Source organism: Aegilops tauschii, chromosome 4 (assembly GCF_002575655.3).
Source record: "Aegilops tauschii subsp. strangulata cultivar AL8/78 chromosome 4, Aet v6.0, whole genome shotgun sequence".
In the NCBI taxonomy this organism is placed as follows: domain Eukaryota; kingdom Viridiplantae; phylum Streptophyta; class Magnoliopsida; order Poales; family Poaceae; genus Aegilops; species Aegilops tauschii.
The window spans coordinates 72,277,269-72,297,115 of record NC_053038.3 but is presented as its reverse complement, the minus strand read 5'-3'; the positions used below and the strand labels follow the sequence as shown (position 1 = coordinate 72,297,115).

The following is a 19,847-nucleotide window of genomic DNA, read 5'->3' as shown; positions in this document are numbered from 1 at the left end:
GAAGCAGAAGGAAATGACAAGTAGTTTTTAGTAAGGTAATGTCTGCAAGTGCTGAAATTGTAAGTAGTGGAGTAGTTTGATAGCAAGATAATTTGTAACGAGCAAGTAACGATAGTAGTAACAAAAGTGCAGCAAGGTAGCCCAATCCTTTTGAGGCAAAGGACAGGCCAAAACGGTCTCTTATGATAAGCAAAGCGTTCTTGAGGGTACACGGAATTTTCATCTAATCACTTTCATCATGTTGGTTCGATTTGTGTTCGCTACTTTGATAATTTGATATGTGGGTGGACCGGTGCTTAGGTGCTGTTCTTACTTGAACAAACCTCCTACTTATGATTAACCCTCCCGCAAGCATCCGCAACTACGAGAAAAGTATTAAGAATAAATTCTAACCATAGCATTAAACTTTTGGATCCAATCGGTCCCTTACGGAATTGCGCATAAACTGGGGTTTAAGCTTCTGTCACTCTCACAACCCATCATCTAATTGCTACTCCACAATGCATTCCCTTAGGCCGAAATATGGTGAAGTGTCATGTAGTCGACGTTCACATGACAACACTAAGGGAATAACAACATACATACTATCAAAATATCAAACACATATCAAGTTCACATGATTACTTGCAACATGATTTCTCCCGAGACCTCAAGAACAAAAGTAACTACTCACAAATGATAAACATGTTCATGATCAGAGGAGTATTAAATAGCATAATGGATCTGAACATATAATCTTCCACCAAATAAACCATATAGTAATCAACTACAAGATGTAATCAACACTACTAGTCACCCACAAGCACCAATCTATAGTTCCGGTAACAAGATTGGACACAAGAGATGAACTAGGGTTTGAGATGAGATGGTGATGTTGAAGATGTTGATGGAGATTGCCCTCCCCAAGATGGGAGAGTTGTTGGTGATGATGATGACGATGATTTCCCCCTCGGGGAGGGAAGTTCCTCCGGCGGAATCGCTCCGTTGGAGGGCAAAAGTGCTCCTGCCCAAGTTCCGCCTCGAGACGGCGGCGCTCTGTCCCGAAAGTCCTCTCCTTATTTTTCTAGGTCAAAATGACTTATATACCAGAAGATGGGCACCGGAGGTGGGCCGAGGAGGGCACAACGCACCAGGGCGCGCCTGGGCTCCCTGGCGCGCCCAGGTGGGTTGTGCCCACCTGGTGGGGCCCCTATGGTGGTTATTTGCTCCAATAATTCTTAAATATTCCATAAAAAATCTCCGTGAAGTTTCAGCTTGTTTGGAGTTGTGCAGAATAGGTGGCCCGACGTAGCTTTTTCAGGTCCAGATTTCCAGCTGCCAGAATTCTCCCTCTTGGTGTGTACCTTGCAAATTATGAGAGAAAAGGCATTAGAATTACCCCAAAAAGCATTATTATGGATAAAAACATTATAAATAACAGTAAGAAAACATGATGCAAAATGGACGTATCAACTCCCCCAAACTTAGACCTCGCTTATCCTCAAGTGAAAACCGAAATCGGAAAACATGTCCACATGCTTTGAGAGAGAGAGAGGTGTCGATAAAAACAAAATACGGGCATATAAGCATCATGTTGATTATTATAACAGCAACAAAATTAAACATAAGACTTTTATAACAGAACTTTTATCATACACTTCTCATGAATAAGTAATAGTTCATCACACAATTGGAGTATAAAGCAAAAACTCTACTAGAAACCAACAAACTATGTTCTCAGTCAACTTTGCAACTACAATTCATCATTTTTTCAGGAAGGGTCACGTGTCGGAGCCTTTAGGCAAGTCCACATACTCAACCATCATATAGTCTTCTATGATTGCTAACACTCACTTCGTACCCATGAGCTAAACGTTTCAACCGGACACATAGAAAGATAGGTGTAGGATCGAAAGTATGTCTAGAGGGGGGTGATTAGACTACTTGACCAAATAAAAATCTAGCCTTTTCCCAATTTAAAGTCTTGGCAGATCTAGCAACTTAGCACTAGTCAAGCAAACAACCTACACATGCAAATCTAAGAGTATAGCAGCGGAATGTAAAACATTGCACATGAAGGTAAAGGGAGGAGTTTGGAGGGAGCAAACGCAATGTAGACACGGAGATTTTTGGCGTGGTTCCGATAGGTGGTGCTATCAGACATCCATGTTGATGGAGACTTCAACCCACGAAGGGTAACGGTTGCACGAGTCCACGGAGGGCTCCACCCACGAAGGGTCCACGAAGAAGCAACCTTGTCTATCCCACCATGGCCATCACCCACGAAGGACTTGCCTCACTAGGATAGATCTTCACGAAGTAGGCGGTCTCCTTGCCCATACAAACTCCTTGGTTCGACTCCACAATCTTGACGGAGGCTCCCAAGTGACACCTAACCAATCTAGGAGACACCACTCTCCAAAAGGTAATAGATGGTGTGTTGATGATGAACTCCTTGCTCTTGTGCTTCAAATGATAGTCTCCCCAACACTCAACTCTCTCTCACAGATTTGGATTTGGTGGAAAGATGATTTGAGTGGAAAGCAACTTGGAGAAGGCTAGAATCAAGATTTATGTGGTTGGAATGGAATATCTTGACCTCAACACACGAGTAGGTGGTTCTCTCTCAGAAAATGTATGCTGGAAGTGTAGGCATGTTCTGATGGCTCTCTTCACGAATGAAGAGTGGGTGGAGGGGTATATATAGCCTCCACACAAAATCTAACCGTTACACACAAATCACCAAACTCGGTGGGACCGAATAATGAAACTCGGTCACACCGATTTAGTTCAAAATGTGAACGTTAGGATATTCGGTGGGACCGACATGTCAACTCGGTGGGACCGATTTCATTAGGGTTAGGGCATAACGTAATCTCGGTGAGACCGATTACACAAACTCGGTGGAACCGATTTTGGTAATAAGCTAACAAGAGAATTGGTCAGGCAAACTCGGTGGGACCGATTTGCTCATCTCAGTGAGACCGAAATGTTACGAAGGGGAAACAGAGAGTTTGCATTGTGAACTCGGTGGGACCGATCACTCATCTCGGTTGGACCGAAACGTTACGAAGGGAAACAGAGATTTTGCAATCCCATCTCGGTGAGACCGAAGTGACTAGCGATTGTGGCAGTGGCTATGTCAAATGAACTCGGTGGCGCCGGATAGAATGTTTTGGTGGGGCCGAGTTTGACTTTTGTTTTGGGACATATGTGGATATGAGAAAGTGGTTGAGGGTTGTTGGAGCATATCACTAAGCATTTTGAGCAAGCAATCCATTAAGCAACACCTGATCCCCTTTTAATAGTATTGGCTTTTCCTATGGACTCAATGTGATCTGGGATCACTAAAAGTAAAAATGTAGAGTCTTGAGCTTTAGAGCTTGAGCCAATCTTTTGTCCTTAGCATTTTGAGGGGTCCACATTTCTAATCCATGCCATGCCAATCATTGAGCTTTCTTGAAATATTTATCTTGAAATAGCATTAGCTCAATGAGCTATATGTTGTTAGGAATTACCAAAACCACCCGGGGATAGTTGCACTTTCAATAGGGGCTTATAGTTTCGCCTCCCAACATATTCACCTCAAGGGTGATGTCAACAATAATAACTTATGCTATCTATATTCAACTCGACATATGTGCCTAGATCTTTCCTCACCACATGATGCTTGCCAAAGGAGAAAAATTAAAAGGAATAGAAGGAAAACTTTGACTCTTTGCATAAAATTAAATACATAAAAGTAAAAGATAGGCCCCTCGCAGAGGGAAGCAGAGGTTGCCATGCGCTTATTTGTTTGTATGCTCAATCCCTTAGTGCAAAAGAACGTCATGTTTTATTGCCCCTTAAGATGACAACCTTTATTATGCAGTCCGTCGCTTTTATTATTTGTCATCCAAGTTCGTACAATGCTGAATTTTCTCTTACACTAAATGATCTCACACTTTTAGAAGCAATTTTTATTGCCTTTTTACACCTATGACAACTTACCTGAGGGATCTTTCTCAATCCCTAGGTAGGTATGGTGGACACTTGAAAATAAGATTTGGGTTGAAAGGTTTTTGGATGCACAAGTAGTATCTCTACTTAGTGCGGAAATTTTGGCTAGCAAAGATAGGGAAGCACCACATGTTGAAGGATCTATGACAATATGACTTCTATGTGAATATAAACAAACATAAACCATTAAGTTGTCTTCCTTGTCCAACGTCAACAATTTTGGCATATAATATTATGAGGGCTCACAATCACAAAAGATTTATAGGATAGTATATTTATATGTGAATCTTCTCTTCCCTTATTAATTCTTTCATGAGTTGCATCATTGACTAATGCTATGTTTGTCAATCTCTAATAAATTTTCCTACTTATACTTTTCCTTATGTGGTGCCATCACCTACCATAGGATTAGTATATGATCTTATTGATTTATTTCTGTTCTCTTTTATTTATTTGCTTTCTCTTTTTCTTTCTTTCTTATATCTTTTCTTTATTTGCAACATGAAAGTAAAGAAAGCAAAAACTCAAACTAAACTTTATTATATAACTTGCAAACGATTACAATGATATATCACTAGGCAAACTCTCGAGGAGGAAAGGATCGAACTAACTTTTATTCATCTAATGCAAAAGATCAAACTAAAATAAGTAAAAGCAAAAGGATAGTGGGACGATACGATACCGGGGCACCTCCCCCAAGCTTGGCGGAAGCCAAGGGGAGTGCCCATACCCGATACTCAGTTCTCCTTTGGTGGTGAAGAAGATGATGGTGAAGTAGTATTCTCCAATATAACCATGAGTAGATCCTTCAAACCTTGAATCTCCCGAAGGGCTTGATGAATTAATTCACTATTTTTCTTCACCTCAACCATTATGTGTTTATTCTCAGGGATCCACGGTTTGGCTCCTGCACTGTTTTCTCTTGGCCGAGATATGTCCCAGTTGGATGGTATGTGCCTACGAGGAGTGTTCTCGAACCCATAATTGTGAATCAAGTTATGAAAATTGTTACGATGTAACCTATGTAAGGGCCTCCTTGGTGGGGGATCTTCTTGCACTTCTAGGCTTGCTTGATTGTTCGATGATCCCATGGCTTGATGAGGATTAGGTTGAGTGGAGATGCCAGCTAGTGCGCCCCTCTCAGAGGCCGGAGGATGAATCCCGAAGGGACTTTCCTCCTCTTCCTCCATAGCAACCTCTTGAGCTTCATCTCCCCTTAGATCTTCCTGAACCAACCTTATGCCTCCTTCTCCATTGTTGAAAGGTGAGAAAGACATGACGTTGTTCTAGTTGAATCTGTGAGAAAACAGCAAGAAAAGAGAACAGGGAATTTCTTCGCGATACGGTGGTTAACAGGTTCGGGAAGTATATATAGATTTTTTCATCTTGGAGGACAAGCATACGGGAGAAAAACGGAGTACAAAAGGTGTCCCAGGTGGGCACAACCCACCTGGGCACGCCAGGCAAGCCTGGCGCGCCCTGGTGTATTGTGCCCACCAGGGGACGCTTCCTGAAAGTTTCTTTATTTCCAAAAAAATTAAATATTCCAAAACAGACAAAAAATATTTTTGCGGATTTTCCAGAGTCCGTTTACTTACCGTATCACGTACCTCCTTATTTTGACGATTCTGGAGTAGTCCGGAAGGACTCTTTTATGTGTTCTTCCGGTGTCAAAGTTTGGATAATATTACTTTCAACATTAATGGGCGTACCTGAGATATAATGCTTTATTTGTTGTCCATTGACAACTTTCGGGTTAGTACCTTCGGAATTGTTTATTTTGATGGCTCCAGACCGGTAAACCTCCTCGATGACATATGGGCCTTCCCATTTCAAGAGGAGTTTTCCTGCAAAGAATCTGAAACGAGAGTTGTACAAAAGAACATATTCTCCAACTTTAAACTCACGCTTTTGGATTCTTTTGTCATGCCATCTTTTAACTTTTTCTTTGAATAATTTTGCATTTTCATAAGCTTGGGTTCTCCATTCATCCAATGAGCCTATATCAAATAGCCTCTTTTCGCGAGCAAGTTTGAAATCTTAATTGAGTTCTTTAAGTGCCCAATATGCTTTATGTTCTAACTCAAGAGGCAAATGACAAGCTTTTCCATAAACCATTTTATAGGGAGACATACCCATAGGATTTTTATATGTTGTTCTATAAGCCCAAAGTGCATCATCTAATTTCTTAGACCAATTTTTCCTAGACCTATTGACAGTCTTTTGCAAAATTAATTTTGTTTCTCTATTGCTAAGTTCAACTTGACCACTAGACTGAGGATGATAGGGTGATGCAATTCTATGGTTAACATCATACTTGGCAAGCATTTTACGAAAAGTGCCATGAATAAAGTGTGAACCACCATCAGTCATTAAATATCTAGGGACTCCAAACCTTGGAAAATAAGTTTCGTAAGCATTTTAATAGAGGTGTTGTGATCAGCACTACTAGTTGGAATAGCATCTACCCACTTAGTAACATAATCAACAACAACCAAAATATGTGTATACCCATTAGATGAAGGAAAAGGTCCCATGTAATCAAATCCCCAAACATCAAATGGTTCAGCAGCAAGTGAATAATTCATAGGCATTTCTTGACGCTTACCGATATTACCTATTCTTTGGCATTCATCACAAGATGAGACAAACTTACAGGCATCCTTGAAGAGAGTAGGCCAATAAAATCCAGACTGCAATGCCTTATGAGCAGTTCTATCTCCAGCATGATGCCCTCCATAAGCTTCGGAGTGGCATTTCCGTAGGATTTGTCCCTGTTCATGCTCAGGTACACAACGTCTAATAATACCATATACTCCTTCCTTATAAAGATGTGGGTCATCCCAAAAGTAATGTCTTAAATCATAGAAGAATTTTTTCTTATGTTGGTAAGTAAAGCTAGGTGGTAAATACTTAGCAACAATGTAATTAGCATAGTCAACATACTAAGGAATACTATGAGAAACATTTATTGCAGCTAACTGCTCATCAGGAAAACTATCATCAATAGGAAGTGGGTCATCAAGCACATTTTCAAGCCTAGACAAGTTATCAGCTACGGAGTTCTCGGCTCCTTTTCAATCAATGATATGCAAATCAAATTCTTGTAGCAAAAGAACCCAACGAATAAGTCTACGTTTAGCATCTTTCTTTTCCATAAGATATTTAATAGCAGCATGGTCTGTCTGAACAGTTACTTTGGAATCAACAATATAAGGTCTAAATTTATCACAAGCAAACACCACTGCTAAGAATTCCTTCTCAGTAGTAGCATAATTTCTTTGAGCACTGTCTAGAGTTTTATTAGCATAATGAATGACATTCAATTTTTATCAACTCTTTGTCCTAGAACAACACCAACAGCATAATCACTAGCATCACACATAATTTCAAAAGGCAAGTTCAGTCAGGTGGTTGAACAATAGGTGCAGAAATTCACGCTTTCTTGAGTGTTTCAAAGGCTTCTAAACAATCATCATCAAAAACAAAAGGAATATCCTTCCGCAAAAGATTAGTGAGAGGCCTAGATTTTAGAAAAGTCCTTGATAAATCTCCTATAGAAACCAGCATGACCTAGGAAACTACGAATACCTTTTATGTCTTTAGGACATGGCATTTTCTCAATTGCATCAACCTTAGCTTTGTCCACTTCAATACCTCTTTCAGAAATTTTATGACCCAAGACAATGCCTTCATTTACCATAAAGTGGCACTTCTCCCAATTCAAGACAAGATTTGTTTGTTCACATCTTTGCAAAACTCGCTTAAGATTGCTTAAACAATCATCAAAAGACTTCCCATAAACAGAAAAGTCATCCATGAAAACCTCAACCATCTTTTCACAAAAATCAGAGAATATAGCAGTCATACATCTTTGAAAGGTATCAGGGGCATTACATACACCAAAAGGCATACGTCTATAAGCATAGGTTCCAAAGGGACAAGTAAAAGTAGTGTTTTCTTGATCAGGTTGAGAAACAGGTATTTGTGAAAATCCAGAATATCCATCAAGGAAGCAAAAGTGTGTGTGCTTAGATAATCTTTCGAGCATTTGATCAATAAAAGGCAAAGGGTAATGATCTTTTCTAGTTGCTTTATTTAATTTTCTATAATCAATTACCATTCTATAGAATGTAACAATTCTTTGTGGAATAAGCTCATTCTTATCATTGGGAACAACAGTAATACCTCCTTTCTTAGGGACACAATGAACATGACTTACCCATCTACTATCAGCTATAGGATAGATTATACCTGCTTCCAGAAGTTTTAATATTTCCGTTCTTACCACCTCTTTCATTTTCGGATTTAACCGACGTTGGTGATCAACAACGGGTTTAGCATCAGGTTCCATATTAATTTTGTGCTGACATAGAGTGGGACTAATGCCCTTTAAATCATCAAGAGCATATCCAATAGCAGCTCGGTGGTTCCTTAGAACTTTCAATAATCTTTCTTCTTCATGTTCTGAAAGGTTAGCACTAATAATAATAGGATATATTTTATTTTCATCAAGATAAGCATATTTCAAAGTGTCTGGCAATTGTTTTAATTCAAACACAGGATCACCTTTAGGTGAAGGAGGACCTCCTAAAGTTTCAATAGGCAGATTGTGTTTAAGCAGAGGACGTTGTTCAAGGAAAATATTATCTATTTCATTTCTTTCATGCATATATAAATCATTTTCATGATCTAGCAAATATTGTTCTAAAGGATCAGTAGGTGGCACAGCAATAGAATCAAGACCAATTAATTCATCCTTACTAGGCAATTCTGTTTTCATGAAGATTTCTACTTAACTTGGAAAATTTAACTCATGAGACTCATCACCAAAACTAACATCGACAGTTAGTTTCTTACAATCTATCTTAGCATAAACTGTGTGCAAGAAAGGTCTACCAAAGATAATGGGACAGAAGTCATCTTGTGGGGATCCAAGAACAAGAAAATCAGTAGGGTATTTTATTTTCCCACACAAGACTTCAACATCTCTAATAATCCCAAATGGTGATATGGTGTCTCTATTAGCAAGTTTAATAGTAACATCTATTTCTTCTAACTCTGCAGGTGCTATATCTTCAATAATTTCTTGATATAAGGTGTAAGGAATAGCACTCACACTAGCACCAATGTCACATAAGCCACGATAACAGTGATCTCCTATTTTAACTGAAATCACAGTATGCCCACAACAGGTCTATGTTTGTCCCTTTTATCTGGTTTAGCAATTCTAGCAGCTTCTTCACAGAAATAAATAACATGCCCATCTATGTCTTCTTCTAAGAGATCTTTAACCATAGCTATGCTAGGTTCTACTTTGATTTGTTCATCAGGTTTAGGTGTTCTATATATAGCTTTTGTTAACCAAGTTGAAACTTTAGCATGTTCCTTTATCCTAGCACGAAAAGGTGGTTTCTCAATATAAGCAGAAGGGACAACTTGATCAACATTATAAAGTATAGTTTCTTCTTTAACTGGTACCGGTTCTTTAATTTCTTCTTTAATAGGTGGGTGATATTTAAACCACTTATCTTTAGGGAGTTCAACATGAGTAGCAAATGATTCACAAAAGGAGGCTACTATCTCAGAGTCAAGTCCATATTTAGTGCTAAACTTTTGAAAAGCATCGATATCCATAAAAGATTTAACAAAATCATACTTAAGTTTAATACCTGACTCTTTACCTTTGCCGAGTTCGCAATCTTCAGAGTTGCGTTTAATTCTTTCCAAGAGATCCCACCGGAATTCAATAGTCTTCTTCATAAAAGAACCAGCACAAGAAGTATCAAGCACGGTTGGATCATTACGAGAAAGCTGAGCATAAAAATTCTGGATAATAATTTCTCTTCAGAGCTCATGATTGGGGCATGAATACAAAATTCACTTAAGCCTCCCCCAAGCTAGAGCGATACTTTCTCCTTCACGAGGCCAAAAATTATATATAAAATTCCGATCACGATGAACTAGATGCATAGGATATTTTTTGATGAAACTCCAATTTCAATCGATTCCAATTCCATGATCCAATATCATCGCATAGCCTATACCACGCCAATACTTTTCCCAAAGGTGCTTCACGCCCCGGCAACGGTGCCAGAAAATAGTCTTGATAACCCACAAGTATAGGGGATCAACTGTAGCTCCTTTCGATAAGAGTGCCGAACCCAACGAGGAGCATAAGGAAATGACAAGTAGTTTTAAGTAAGGTAATGTCTGCAAGTGCTGAAATTGTAAGTAGTGGAGTAGTTTGATAGCAAGATAATTTGTAACGAGCAAGTAACGATAGTAGTAACAAAAGTGCAGCAAGGTAGCCCAATCCTTTTGAGGCAAAGGACAGGGAAAAACGGTCTCTTATGATAAGCAAAGCGTTCTTGAGGGTACACGGAATTTTCATCTAATCACTTTCATCATGTTGGTTCGATTTGTGTTCGCTACTTTGATAATTTGATATGTGGGTGGACCGGTGCTTAGGTGTTGTTCTTACTTGAACAAACCTCCTACTTATGATTAACCCTCCCGCAAGCATCAGCAACTACGAGAAAAGTATTAAGAATAAATTCTAACCATAGCATTAAACTTTTGGATCCAATCGGTCCCTTACGGAATTGCGCATAAACTGGGGTTTAAGCTTCTGTCACTCTCGCAACCCATCATCTAATTGCTACTCCACAATGCATTCCCTTAGGCCGAAATATGGTGAAGTTCCATGTAGTCGACGTTCACATGACAACACTAAGGGAATAACAACATACATACTATCAAAATATCAAACACATATCAAGTTCACATGATTACTTGCAACATGATTTCTCCCGAGACCTCAAGAACAAAAGTAACTACTCACAAATGATAAACATGTTCATGATCAGAGGAGTATTAAATAGCATAATGGATCTGAACATATAATCTTCCACCAAATAAACCATATAGTAATCAACTACAAGATGTAATCAACACTACTAGTCACCCACAAGCACCAATCTATAGTTCCGGTAACAAGATTGAACACTAGAGATGAACTAGGGTTTGAGATGAGATGGTGCTGTTGAAGATGTTGATGGAGATTGCCCTCCCCAAGATGTGAGAGTTGTTGGTGATGATGATGACGATGATTTTCCCCTCTAGGAGGGAAGTTCCTCCGGCAGAATCGCTCTGCCGGAGGGAAAAAGTGCTCCTGCCCAAGTTCCGCCTCGAGACGGCAACGCTCCGCCCCGAAAGTCCTCTCCTTATTTTTTCTAGGTCAAAATGACTTATATACCAGAAGATGGGCACCGGAGGTGGGCCGAGGAGGGCACAACCCACCAGGGCGCGCCTGGGCTCCCTGGCGCGCCCAGGTGGGTTGTGCCCACCTGGTGGGCCCCCTCTGGTAGTTATTTGCTCCAATAATTCTTAAATATTCCATAAAAAATCTCCGTGAATTTTCAGCTTGTTTGGAGTTGTGCAGAATAGGTGGCCTAACGTAGCTTTTCCAGGTCCAGATTTCTAGCTGACAGAATTCTCCCTCTTAGTGTGTACCTTGCAAATTATGAGAGAAAAGGCATTAGAATTACCCCAAAAAGCAGTATTATGGATAAAAACATTATAAATAACAATAAGAAAACATGATGCAAAATGGACGTATCAACTACCCACATTCATGTCGCTGGAGAGCGGCCACTCCACATTGATGCCGGTGCAGAACAGACGCAACCTCTCACTACCGGCAATGAAGAGGCGCGCCGGCCGAGAGATCGCCCCGCTGCAAACCCGCTGGACACGCCTCCTCAACGCATTCAAATGGTCATAAAATTTCCACTTTCCTCCATTAAACCCGCACGTGTGTCGAGAAACCTACTCCGGCCACACGTCCGTTCGCGAGCCGCCCGTCATTAAACACAATATTGGTTGGCTCTGGTTGTCCACCCGCTATGTAAACGGTGCCAGGCATCGGGCAAAAATCGCACCACACTCCGCTCCCATCTCCTTCTTGCAGCATTTTCTCCACAAGCTCCATGGCATCCGGTGAGCACGAAGAGGAGTTCTCCGGCATAAAAGCCGGCTGGGTGGCCCATCGAGCCCGCCAGATACGAGCCAGGTAACTCTCTGTTCCACGTCCCTCGACTCTCCAGGCCGCTGTAGGCCAGCTTACGGAGGCAAAAGCTCCAAGTCGGCGCGTCGTTCAACAATTCGCTGATCCAAGCCAGCTCGCAGAGGAGTGGTGAGTTGGTCAAGGGCGGCACACGGGGGAGCACGGCAGAACGGGCATCGTGGTTGTCGTGGATGACGCCGTGTCGTACCGCTCCTCTTGTGCATGTGACCGCGTCATCCACTGTCAACGTTCGCATAACCATGCACTGCCGGCAGAGAAACAAGCCGGCTTCACGGAGATCGACAAAGCGGTGGCCAGCACATCCGCGCATGTCGCTATCATCGAGAACTAGAGCATGGGAGGCCGCTGCCGCTTGGGTCCCATGAAGGCCACCACCTAGGCGACGTCGGCGTACACAGACGGTGTCTTGCTCAGTCACAGGCTACCGTCGTCCCCTTCCCCTATGTCTAAAGAACATCCCGGCGGTGCCACTCTGATGAGTAGTGTTGCCGAACATGGTGAAGTGAGCCACCCTTTGCGCTGAAGCATATACCCCAGGGCTCACGGCAGTCTGATGAGCAGGCTACCAGACATGGGGAAGACAATGAAGATCCGCAAGAGCATCTGTGTCATGGGAATGGATATCCGTCGGCGCCGGCCGTAGACTAGTTTTACCTTAGTCCGGTATAGTTTTTAGTTAAAATTGTCCAAAATAAAAAGAATTTTGTCTAGTTTTTATATGAAATTCGTCGTGTTTGCATGAATTTTGTCTGGACTTCAAATAGTGGTTAAAATGTATGCGGAAAACGTTTGATGGCTGGCTCCCGCATCCGTGTCCATGGACTGGTTCCCCCTCCCCGATGTCCGTGGACAAACGCTGAAGCAAATTTGCGGGTCAGCAATGGAGGCGGACAACTTTAGTTCCCAGGCCTCCGGAGGCGGAGGTTACGCAGCCAGAGCTGGAGAGCACCGGGGCGGAAGTGGAGACGGTGAAGCTTCAGTTCTCGGGGCTGATGGCCAGAGACGTGGAACAGACGCCGGCCAGATTAGATATAAGTTATACCTCTAGAGCCGGACTAGCAGCGTTTTGATGTAAATGTAATGAAAGCTGTCAAGTTTACATGAAAACCGGACGTGTTTATATGAAATTCTGTTTTGTTTGTATGAATTTCATCCGGTTTGTTGAAAAGGAACTTGAAATGTATAAGGCCAGTGTTGGATGTCGTCCTCCTGCATCCATGTCCGCGGACTGGCCCCTTGTCAGCGGACGGATGCGGGAGAATTTTTACAGGTTGCAGTTGGAGATGCTCTTATTATCATGTGATGATTTTGAGCAATTTACCCGTATGCGCGCCGAATCGAGTGGACAGTCCACACCCAGAAAGAGGAAACGAGCACCGCGCCGAATCGAGTGGCGGCACGAACAGGGGCGCCTGGACGAAGTCCCCCGCCATGGACAAAGCTAGGGCTTGCTCCAGCCCATCCCAATGGGCGTCCTCCTCAAGCCGGATAGCCTTCAGCGCGTGCTGCAGGGCCTCCTCAAGGGCGGCTTGGTAATCCGTCTCCGCCTCCTCTTCCTCCGGCTCTACCCGCAGGGGCGGTGGTGGAAGGTCGTGGTTGATGTGGACGCCGAGCCGCCGTTGCTCCTCGTGTTCGAGGGCAAACCAGGCGTCACAGTTGGGAGTGTCTGTGGCGTACTCGGGCATGAGCCGCTGCGCCAGCGTGAGCTGCGCCCGGCGCCTGCGCACCTCCTCGTCGTGCGCCCGCTGTGTCCACGGAACCGCCGGCACCGGGATCCGCTGTGGATGGAGGTGCTAGTGATGCGGCATCGTCACGTCGGGGTAAGGCAGCAGCTGCCTATACTCCCAGTGCCACTGCGCTTGGTGCACTGGGATGTGCAGACGCTGCCGACCTGAACGGGCATGCGCCGGCGGCGGAGGAGGAGCACGGGAGGATGAGGTGTTGGGGGTGCCCTTGCCCTTGCCGCTGCCGGAGCTACTGCCAAAGAGCCCCATGGCTAGGGTTGGGGTTGTCGCCGGTGAGGAAGCACGAAGGGGGTGGTGGCAGGCCAGATGTGGACGGAAGTGGATGAGCACCCCCCGGCACGCGTGGGTTAAAAAACAACGCTTCACTGGCTGACTAGTGGGCCCGATGTCGATGGTCGTCATAAATTAGACGACGGACGATACTTGAGTGGCCGCCAAGTGGGACCGCGGCGGACACCAAGGGGACGCGCGGCTCGTCCGATTCGCGTCTGCGCCAACGCATTTCAGGCGCAATTATGGGCCGGAGATGGATCCGCGCGGACGCAAAGCAGACCGTTTTTGCGATTGGGTCGGTGCATTGGACTAGTGTTTTTATAGGCGGTGATCCGAACGAACGTGGGTGGACAAAATGGGTCGCCGCGTTGGAGTTGCTCTTACGTGTTTGTAATTAGCTATAGTCCTGTGCGCTGAGTACTTCAAAGTATTGATGGCCTCACCCAACGAGACAAGAATCCATGCTTTCCGACATTATTTTGTTCGCGTTACACTGAAAAATCATCATACATGCCCCGTATGCGCACCGAATCGAGTGGACACCGAGAAATAGAGATCGAGCATCATCATTCTCGAGGAGAAAAAGGAGATCGAGCAGTGCGCGAACCACCCCCATGGTCGGCCACCCGCAGCGCCTGTCCTCTCCACAAATACACCACACTAGCCCCCTCCCCTCTTTCGCCATTACCCAGAGCTCGCAGGTACTTAGATCCATCCACCATGGCCGGCAGCAAGACATTGCTCCTCCTCCTGTGCGCGGCGGCTGCGGCTGCGATGCTGAGCCCGGCTTCCGCGGCGGACGACCTGACCAAGTTCAAGGTGTACTTCCACGACGTGCTAGCGGGGAAGAGCCCGACGGCGATCCGGATTGCGCAGGCGGCGTCCACCAACAGCTCCTCGACCTTCTTCGGCGCGGTGGTGGCCATCGACGACCCGCTCACCACCGGCCCCGCCGTCACGGGCTCCGCCAAATCCAAGGACGAGGTGGGCCGCGCGCAGGGGAGCTACACGTTCGCCGACCAGGCCACCTTCGGGCTCCTCATGAACATGAACTTCGTGTTCACCGCCGGGGACTACAAGGGCAGCAGCCTGACCATCTACGGCCGCAACGAGGTGCTTTCGGCGGTGAGGGAGATGAGCATCATCGGGGGCACGGGCAAGTTCCGGATGGCTCGCGGCTACGTCGAAGCGAGCACCGTGGACTCCGGCGCCAAGTCCGGCGAGACCGTTGTCGAGTACACTATCCACGTCAAGGCTGCTGCGGCGTAGCGGCGGCTGCCGGACGGAAATATTGTATTTTTGCTTGGAATATAAGTGGACTTTTGCAGATTTGTTGCGTTTGTTATCGGGATGGATGATGTGCATTTACGGATTTGAGTGCTGTTTCGTGTATGTGGTTTGTGGTTTTGCTAATCGCTTCAGCTCTTTGGAAGATATAATTTGTGTCGATTTTTATGTCAAATCTGTCGTTGCTGAAATCAATCAACCAAAGATTATGCAGGAAAAAGTGTCAGTGCACAGAGCCAGAACGTGTGACCGTTGCGTGAAGTAGAACCCACCGGCCACCCATCTCCCGATAGTTTTTTATTCCAGGGGCCACAATACCTTTCCCTTTTCACTCAGTTCCCATTCGGTTAGGGCAACTCCAACCTTGTACATGCTGTCAAAAAAAAAACTCCAACCTTGTACACCCTTAAAAAAAACTCCAACCTTGAACTCTAAATCAGACACACCAAATTTCAGCGGACACGTCTTGATGTGTTCGTGGACAGTGAAATCAGAGTCGGCCATTCAACCCAGTGTATCAAATGACCGCCGTATTTTGAACGGATTGTTCACAAATGGAGTTCATGCAAACCAAATGAAATTTAAGCAAGTTCCATATATTACACGCAAACCAATTGCTATTAACAAGTTCAACTAAGAATTTAAAAACTAAACTAATAACTGTACCGTGATCTCGTAGGCTTGGATTCCGAAGCCACCTACGCCTTCGTCATGGTTGTTGTCGTCGTTGTCATAATCCTTCCAGCGGTGGAAGGCTTCCCACAGGCCGCGGCAGCCCTGATTGACTGCCAATGTGCACCTCTTGCAGCTGCTCGGCCATGTCCTCCTGGAGCAAACGGTCAGTCGCAAACGCGCTCTAGCCCTTGCACTTGTCGTCGAGGGCATGGGCGGCACGCTCGGACTCGGCAAACCTGGCCCTATAGAGTTGACCGTTGATCCAACACCAGTGGTAGGCGGTCGTCTGCACGGTGGTCCTGGACCGATCCTTGACCCGGGCCAACGTGAGTTCGGGGCGTGGAGGACCTAGTCCGGCGTGACGTCGGACGTAGCGAACCCCGCCACGAGCGCGTGCTCGGCTACCACCTTGTCGGCGCCGTCATGCTGCACAAGGACGAGGTGCCGCTGCCACGTCTGATGTATTTGATGATTGGGCCGCGCAAACTGGCGATGGTCTGCTGTGGCGTATCCTCGTCCTTCTTCACTGGGAAAAACAGGCTCCTCGAGTCTCGATAGGGCGGAGATGACAGCGCCACCTCCTTGACGCCCTGGAAACGACATGAAGGATGGCGGCTCCTCCTTCACACGGCGGCAAGGGCGGTCTTCCTTGACGCGGCGGTTGCGCAGCGACGAGGGTAGGGTCGGACCACAGTCGTGGCGCGACCGCTCGATCAGGAGCACCATATGTGCTACGAACTCCTTGTCTGTGCACGCGGGCACAACGAGAAGAGGCGGCTGATGCTACTTGTTGTCCTCTTAGGAGAGGACCACCTCCTCCTTGACCTTGTGCGCCAAGAGAGTGGTGGACGCTGACTGGGATTGTGGGCGGTGGCACCACGATTTGAGCGACCCTGGGGATCCTGTCGGCATCGGGAACCATCGAGAGCCGTTGTCCGATTTGCCCATCACTACGGTGTGTGGAGAAGAGGCAAGGCTACAGTGCACGGAGGAGTGGTGATGCGATCTGCTGGTGAGCCAGCCTGCTTAAATCGCCAGGGCAGGCGGACCGGCGCCGCTTCAATGCGGGTGCAGCTGCCTCGGCCGAAGTAGGCTTTTCGTTAGACGCATCCACATTGAAGCGACGTAGTTGCTCACTTTTGAAACTCGATACATGAACTACAAATGCCTTAACAACTATCTAAGGATGAGGTGTTAACGCTTGTTAGAAATAGAGTAAAAATGCTTATCGTCGGCTTATTAAGTGTTACTATGTTTCCGCCTTATGCCCATGCTACCATTGTGAATGGATTGTGTGTTATGAATCTTGTTGGCAGTGCACACATTCATAACACTGACGCTAAATATCACAAGATTAATAATTCAAATTCCACATATTTGTGGCACTGTTATTTTGGTCACATTGGCAAAAAACACATGGAGAATCTCCATAGGACGGACTTATTTGGGAGTTTATTTTATTATGAATAATTTGACACTTGCGAACCTTGTCTAATGGTAAAATGACTAAACCGTCGTTCACATGCCATATGGAACGAGCGACTGACTTATTGAAAATGATACATACAGATGTGTGTGGTTCAGTAAAGTAGCTACACAGTGAATTTATCTACTTCATTACGTCCACTATCAATTTGAGTAGATATAGGTATATCTATTTAGTGAGAAGTAAGTAGAAACATTTGAGAAATTAAAATAATTTCAGAATGAAGTAAAAATATCGTAAGAAAATTAAAGTTTATGCATAGGATCGTGGAAGGACTATTCAAGTTACGAGTGCAACAAACATGTGAAGAGTCCTGGAATGGTTCCGCAACTTACGCCTCCCGGAACACAATTGGAAATTGAGTGTCCGAGAGGTGTAATCGAACCTTGTTGGACATAGTGATATAGATGATATCGTTAACTAATTTGTCATTATCTTTTTGGGTTATGTTTAGAGACTGCAGCTTTTTCACTGAAAGGTGTGCCATCAAAATTTCTTCAAACGACATCATAACAAATATGAATGGGAAGAAGCCTAGTTTTGGTTATCCCAAATTAGAGTATTCGATCAAATGTTAAACGTTTACAACCTAATAAGCTCGATCCCAGATCAAACAAGTGCTACTTTTTTGATTATCCCAAAGAAATCATTGGCTATTACTTCTACCATCGCACTCAAGGAAAAATGTGTGTTCTGAAAATTGTATGTTTCTCGATAAAGACTTTCTTCGGAAAAGATTGAGTGGGAGGACAGTGCAACTCGACGAGAATAGTGAATCTTCGGCATCAGGTCAAAGTGATGAAAAGCTAGAAGTTGTTCAAGAGTTCATTAGAAACCTCAACTGTATGAAAAATGAAGTATGGTTGTTAGACAACAACAAACCTATGACATACAAAGAGGCGATGGCGGGCCCTGACTTCGTAAAATGGCTAGAAGCCATGAAGTTCGAGATATACTCCATGCATGAGAATCAAGTTTGGAACTTGGTTGGCCCTTCAGAAGGCGTTCAACCTATCGAATGTAATTGGATATGTAAAAAAACAGACGTGGATAGGAATATTTTAATCCATAAAGTTCCACCTATTGCAAAGGGTTTTCGACAAGCTCAAGGAGTTGACTACGATCTCGCCCATAGTAATTCTTAAGTCTGTTCGGATTATTCTAGTAATGCCTACGTATTTTGATTACGAGATATGGTAGATGGGCATCAAAATGGCTTTTCTTAACATCTTTTAACCTAGGACATGTATATGATATAACCTGAGAGTTATGTTGATCCAAAGGATGTCCGAAAGGTGTGCAAACTTTAGAGATCCATCTATGGACTGAAGAAAGCATTAAAGAGTTGGAATATTTGTTTCAATGAACTGGTCAAATAATTTGGCTTTATCAACAATGGCGAAGAGGCTTGTGTTTACAAGAAAGCATGTGGGAGCGCAATATCATTTCTAATACTTAATTATGGGAATTGGCAAGCTGCACCAACGATCTACTCTTCTTTCACTTCATGGTTGTTCGTGAGATCATCATTACATGTACCTCCATAGTGATCTTGGGCATGACCGTGCACAAATTCTTCAATGCCGATGGATTGGAATCGGTGGCGTCATCGCGCTCTGATTCCTTGCGGCGTGGAGGTTCCTCGGAGAAATGTTAGCATTCCAGCGGCGATGACATTTCCCACAGAGTCCTCGCGGCGGCGATGTGTTCTTGTGTGGCTCGATGCCTGGCGTTATCATGGCAACCTCTGGTTGGTATATTTTTTCACCCGTAACTACCTCAAACCGGAAATAAATTTGTGTTTCTCCCGTGTGTGAAGCCTCGAGGCCGAATCGAGAACGAGTTGGAAACGCCGCTGATGGTGGTGGTGAGGTAGATGCTTGACTACCAGGTTCCGGGGTCTTCAATTATGAAGAACGAGGGCGGTTTTAAAAGGATGCTTGAGTATGGCAGAGTCACGACGGAGACTATGGATTGAGCAAGGTGGGGTGGTGAGGTGGCGGGCAGCAGCGCCCACCAGCTGCGGGTGGCAGCGGACAACTATTTGGCCGGCGCAAGGCGAGGGCTAGGCTACGGGAGGGAGAAAGAAGAAGGGGACCGTGGTGTCCTGGGAGGAAGAAAATAGACAATGCACCTGTTTGCAACCGTTCGATTGGCACTTGACGGTCGGGAGGAAGGAGGAAGAATCGATTGACACGGCAAACGTTTTCAGTCCTCTCATAGATAGGCGCTGTGTTTTTGCATTGAACTATTGATACAAATCAGAGGATATTCTTATAAACAAAATTCTGATCATAGAAATAAGAAACTACTA

General features: G+C 44.5%; 1 protein-coding gene across 1 annotated transcript; it reads left to right on the top strand.

Annotated features, from left to right (window-relative positions):
• The first annotated feature begins 14,655 nt into the window (after positions 1-14,655).
• LOC109781953 (dirigent protein 21-like) lies at positions 14,656-15,524 on the top strand. The gene has a single exon (XM_020340541.4). The coding sequence runs from the start codon at positions 14,806-14,808 to the stop codon at positions 15,352-15,354; it is 549 nt and encodes a 182-aa protein (XP_020196130.1). The 5' UTR covers positions 14,656-14,805; the 3' UTR covers positions 15,355-15,524.
• The last annotated feature ends 4,323 nt before the right edge of the window (positions 15,525-19,847 follow it).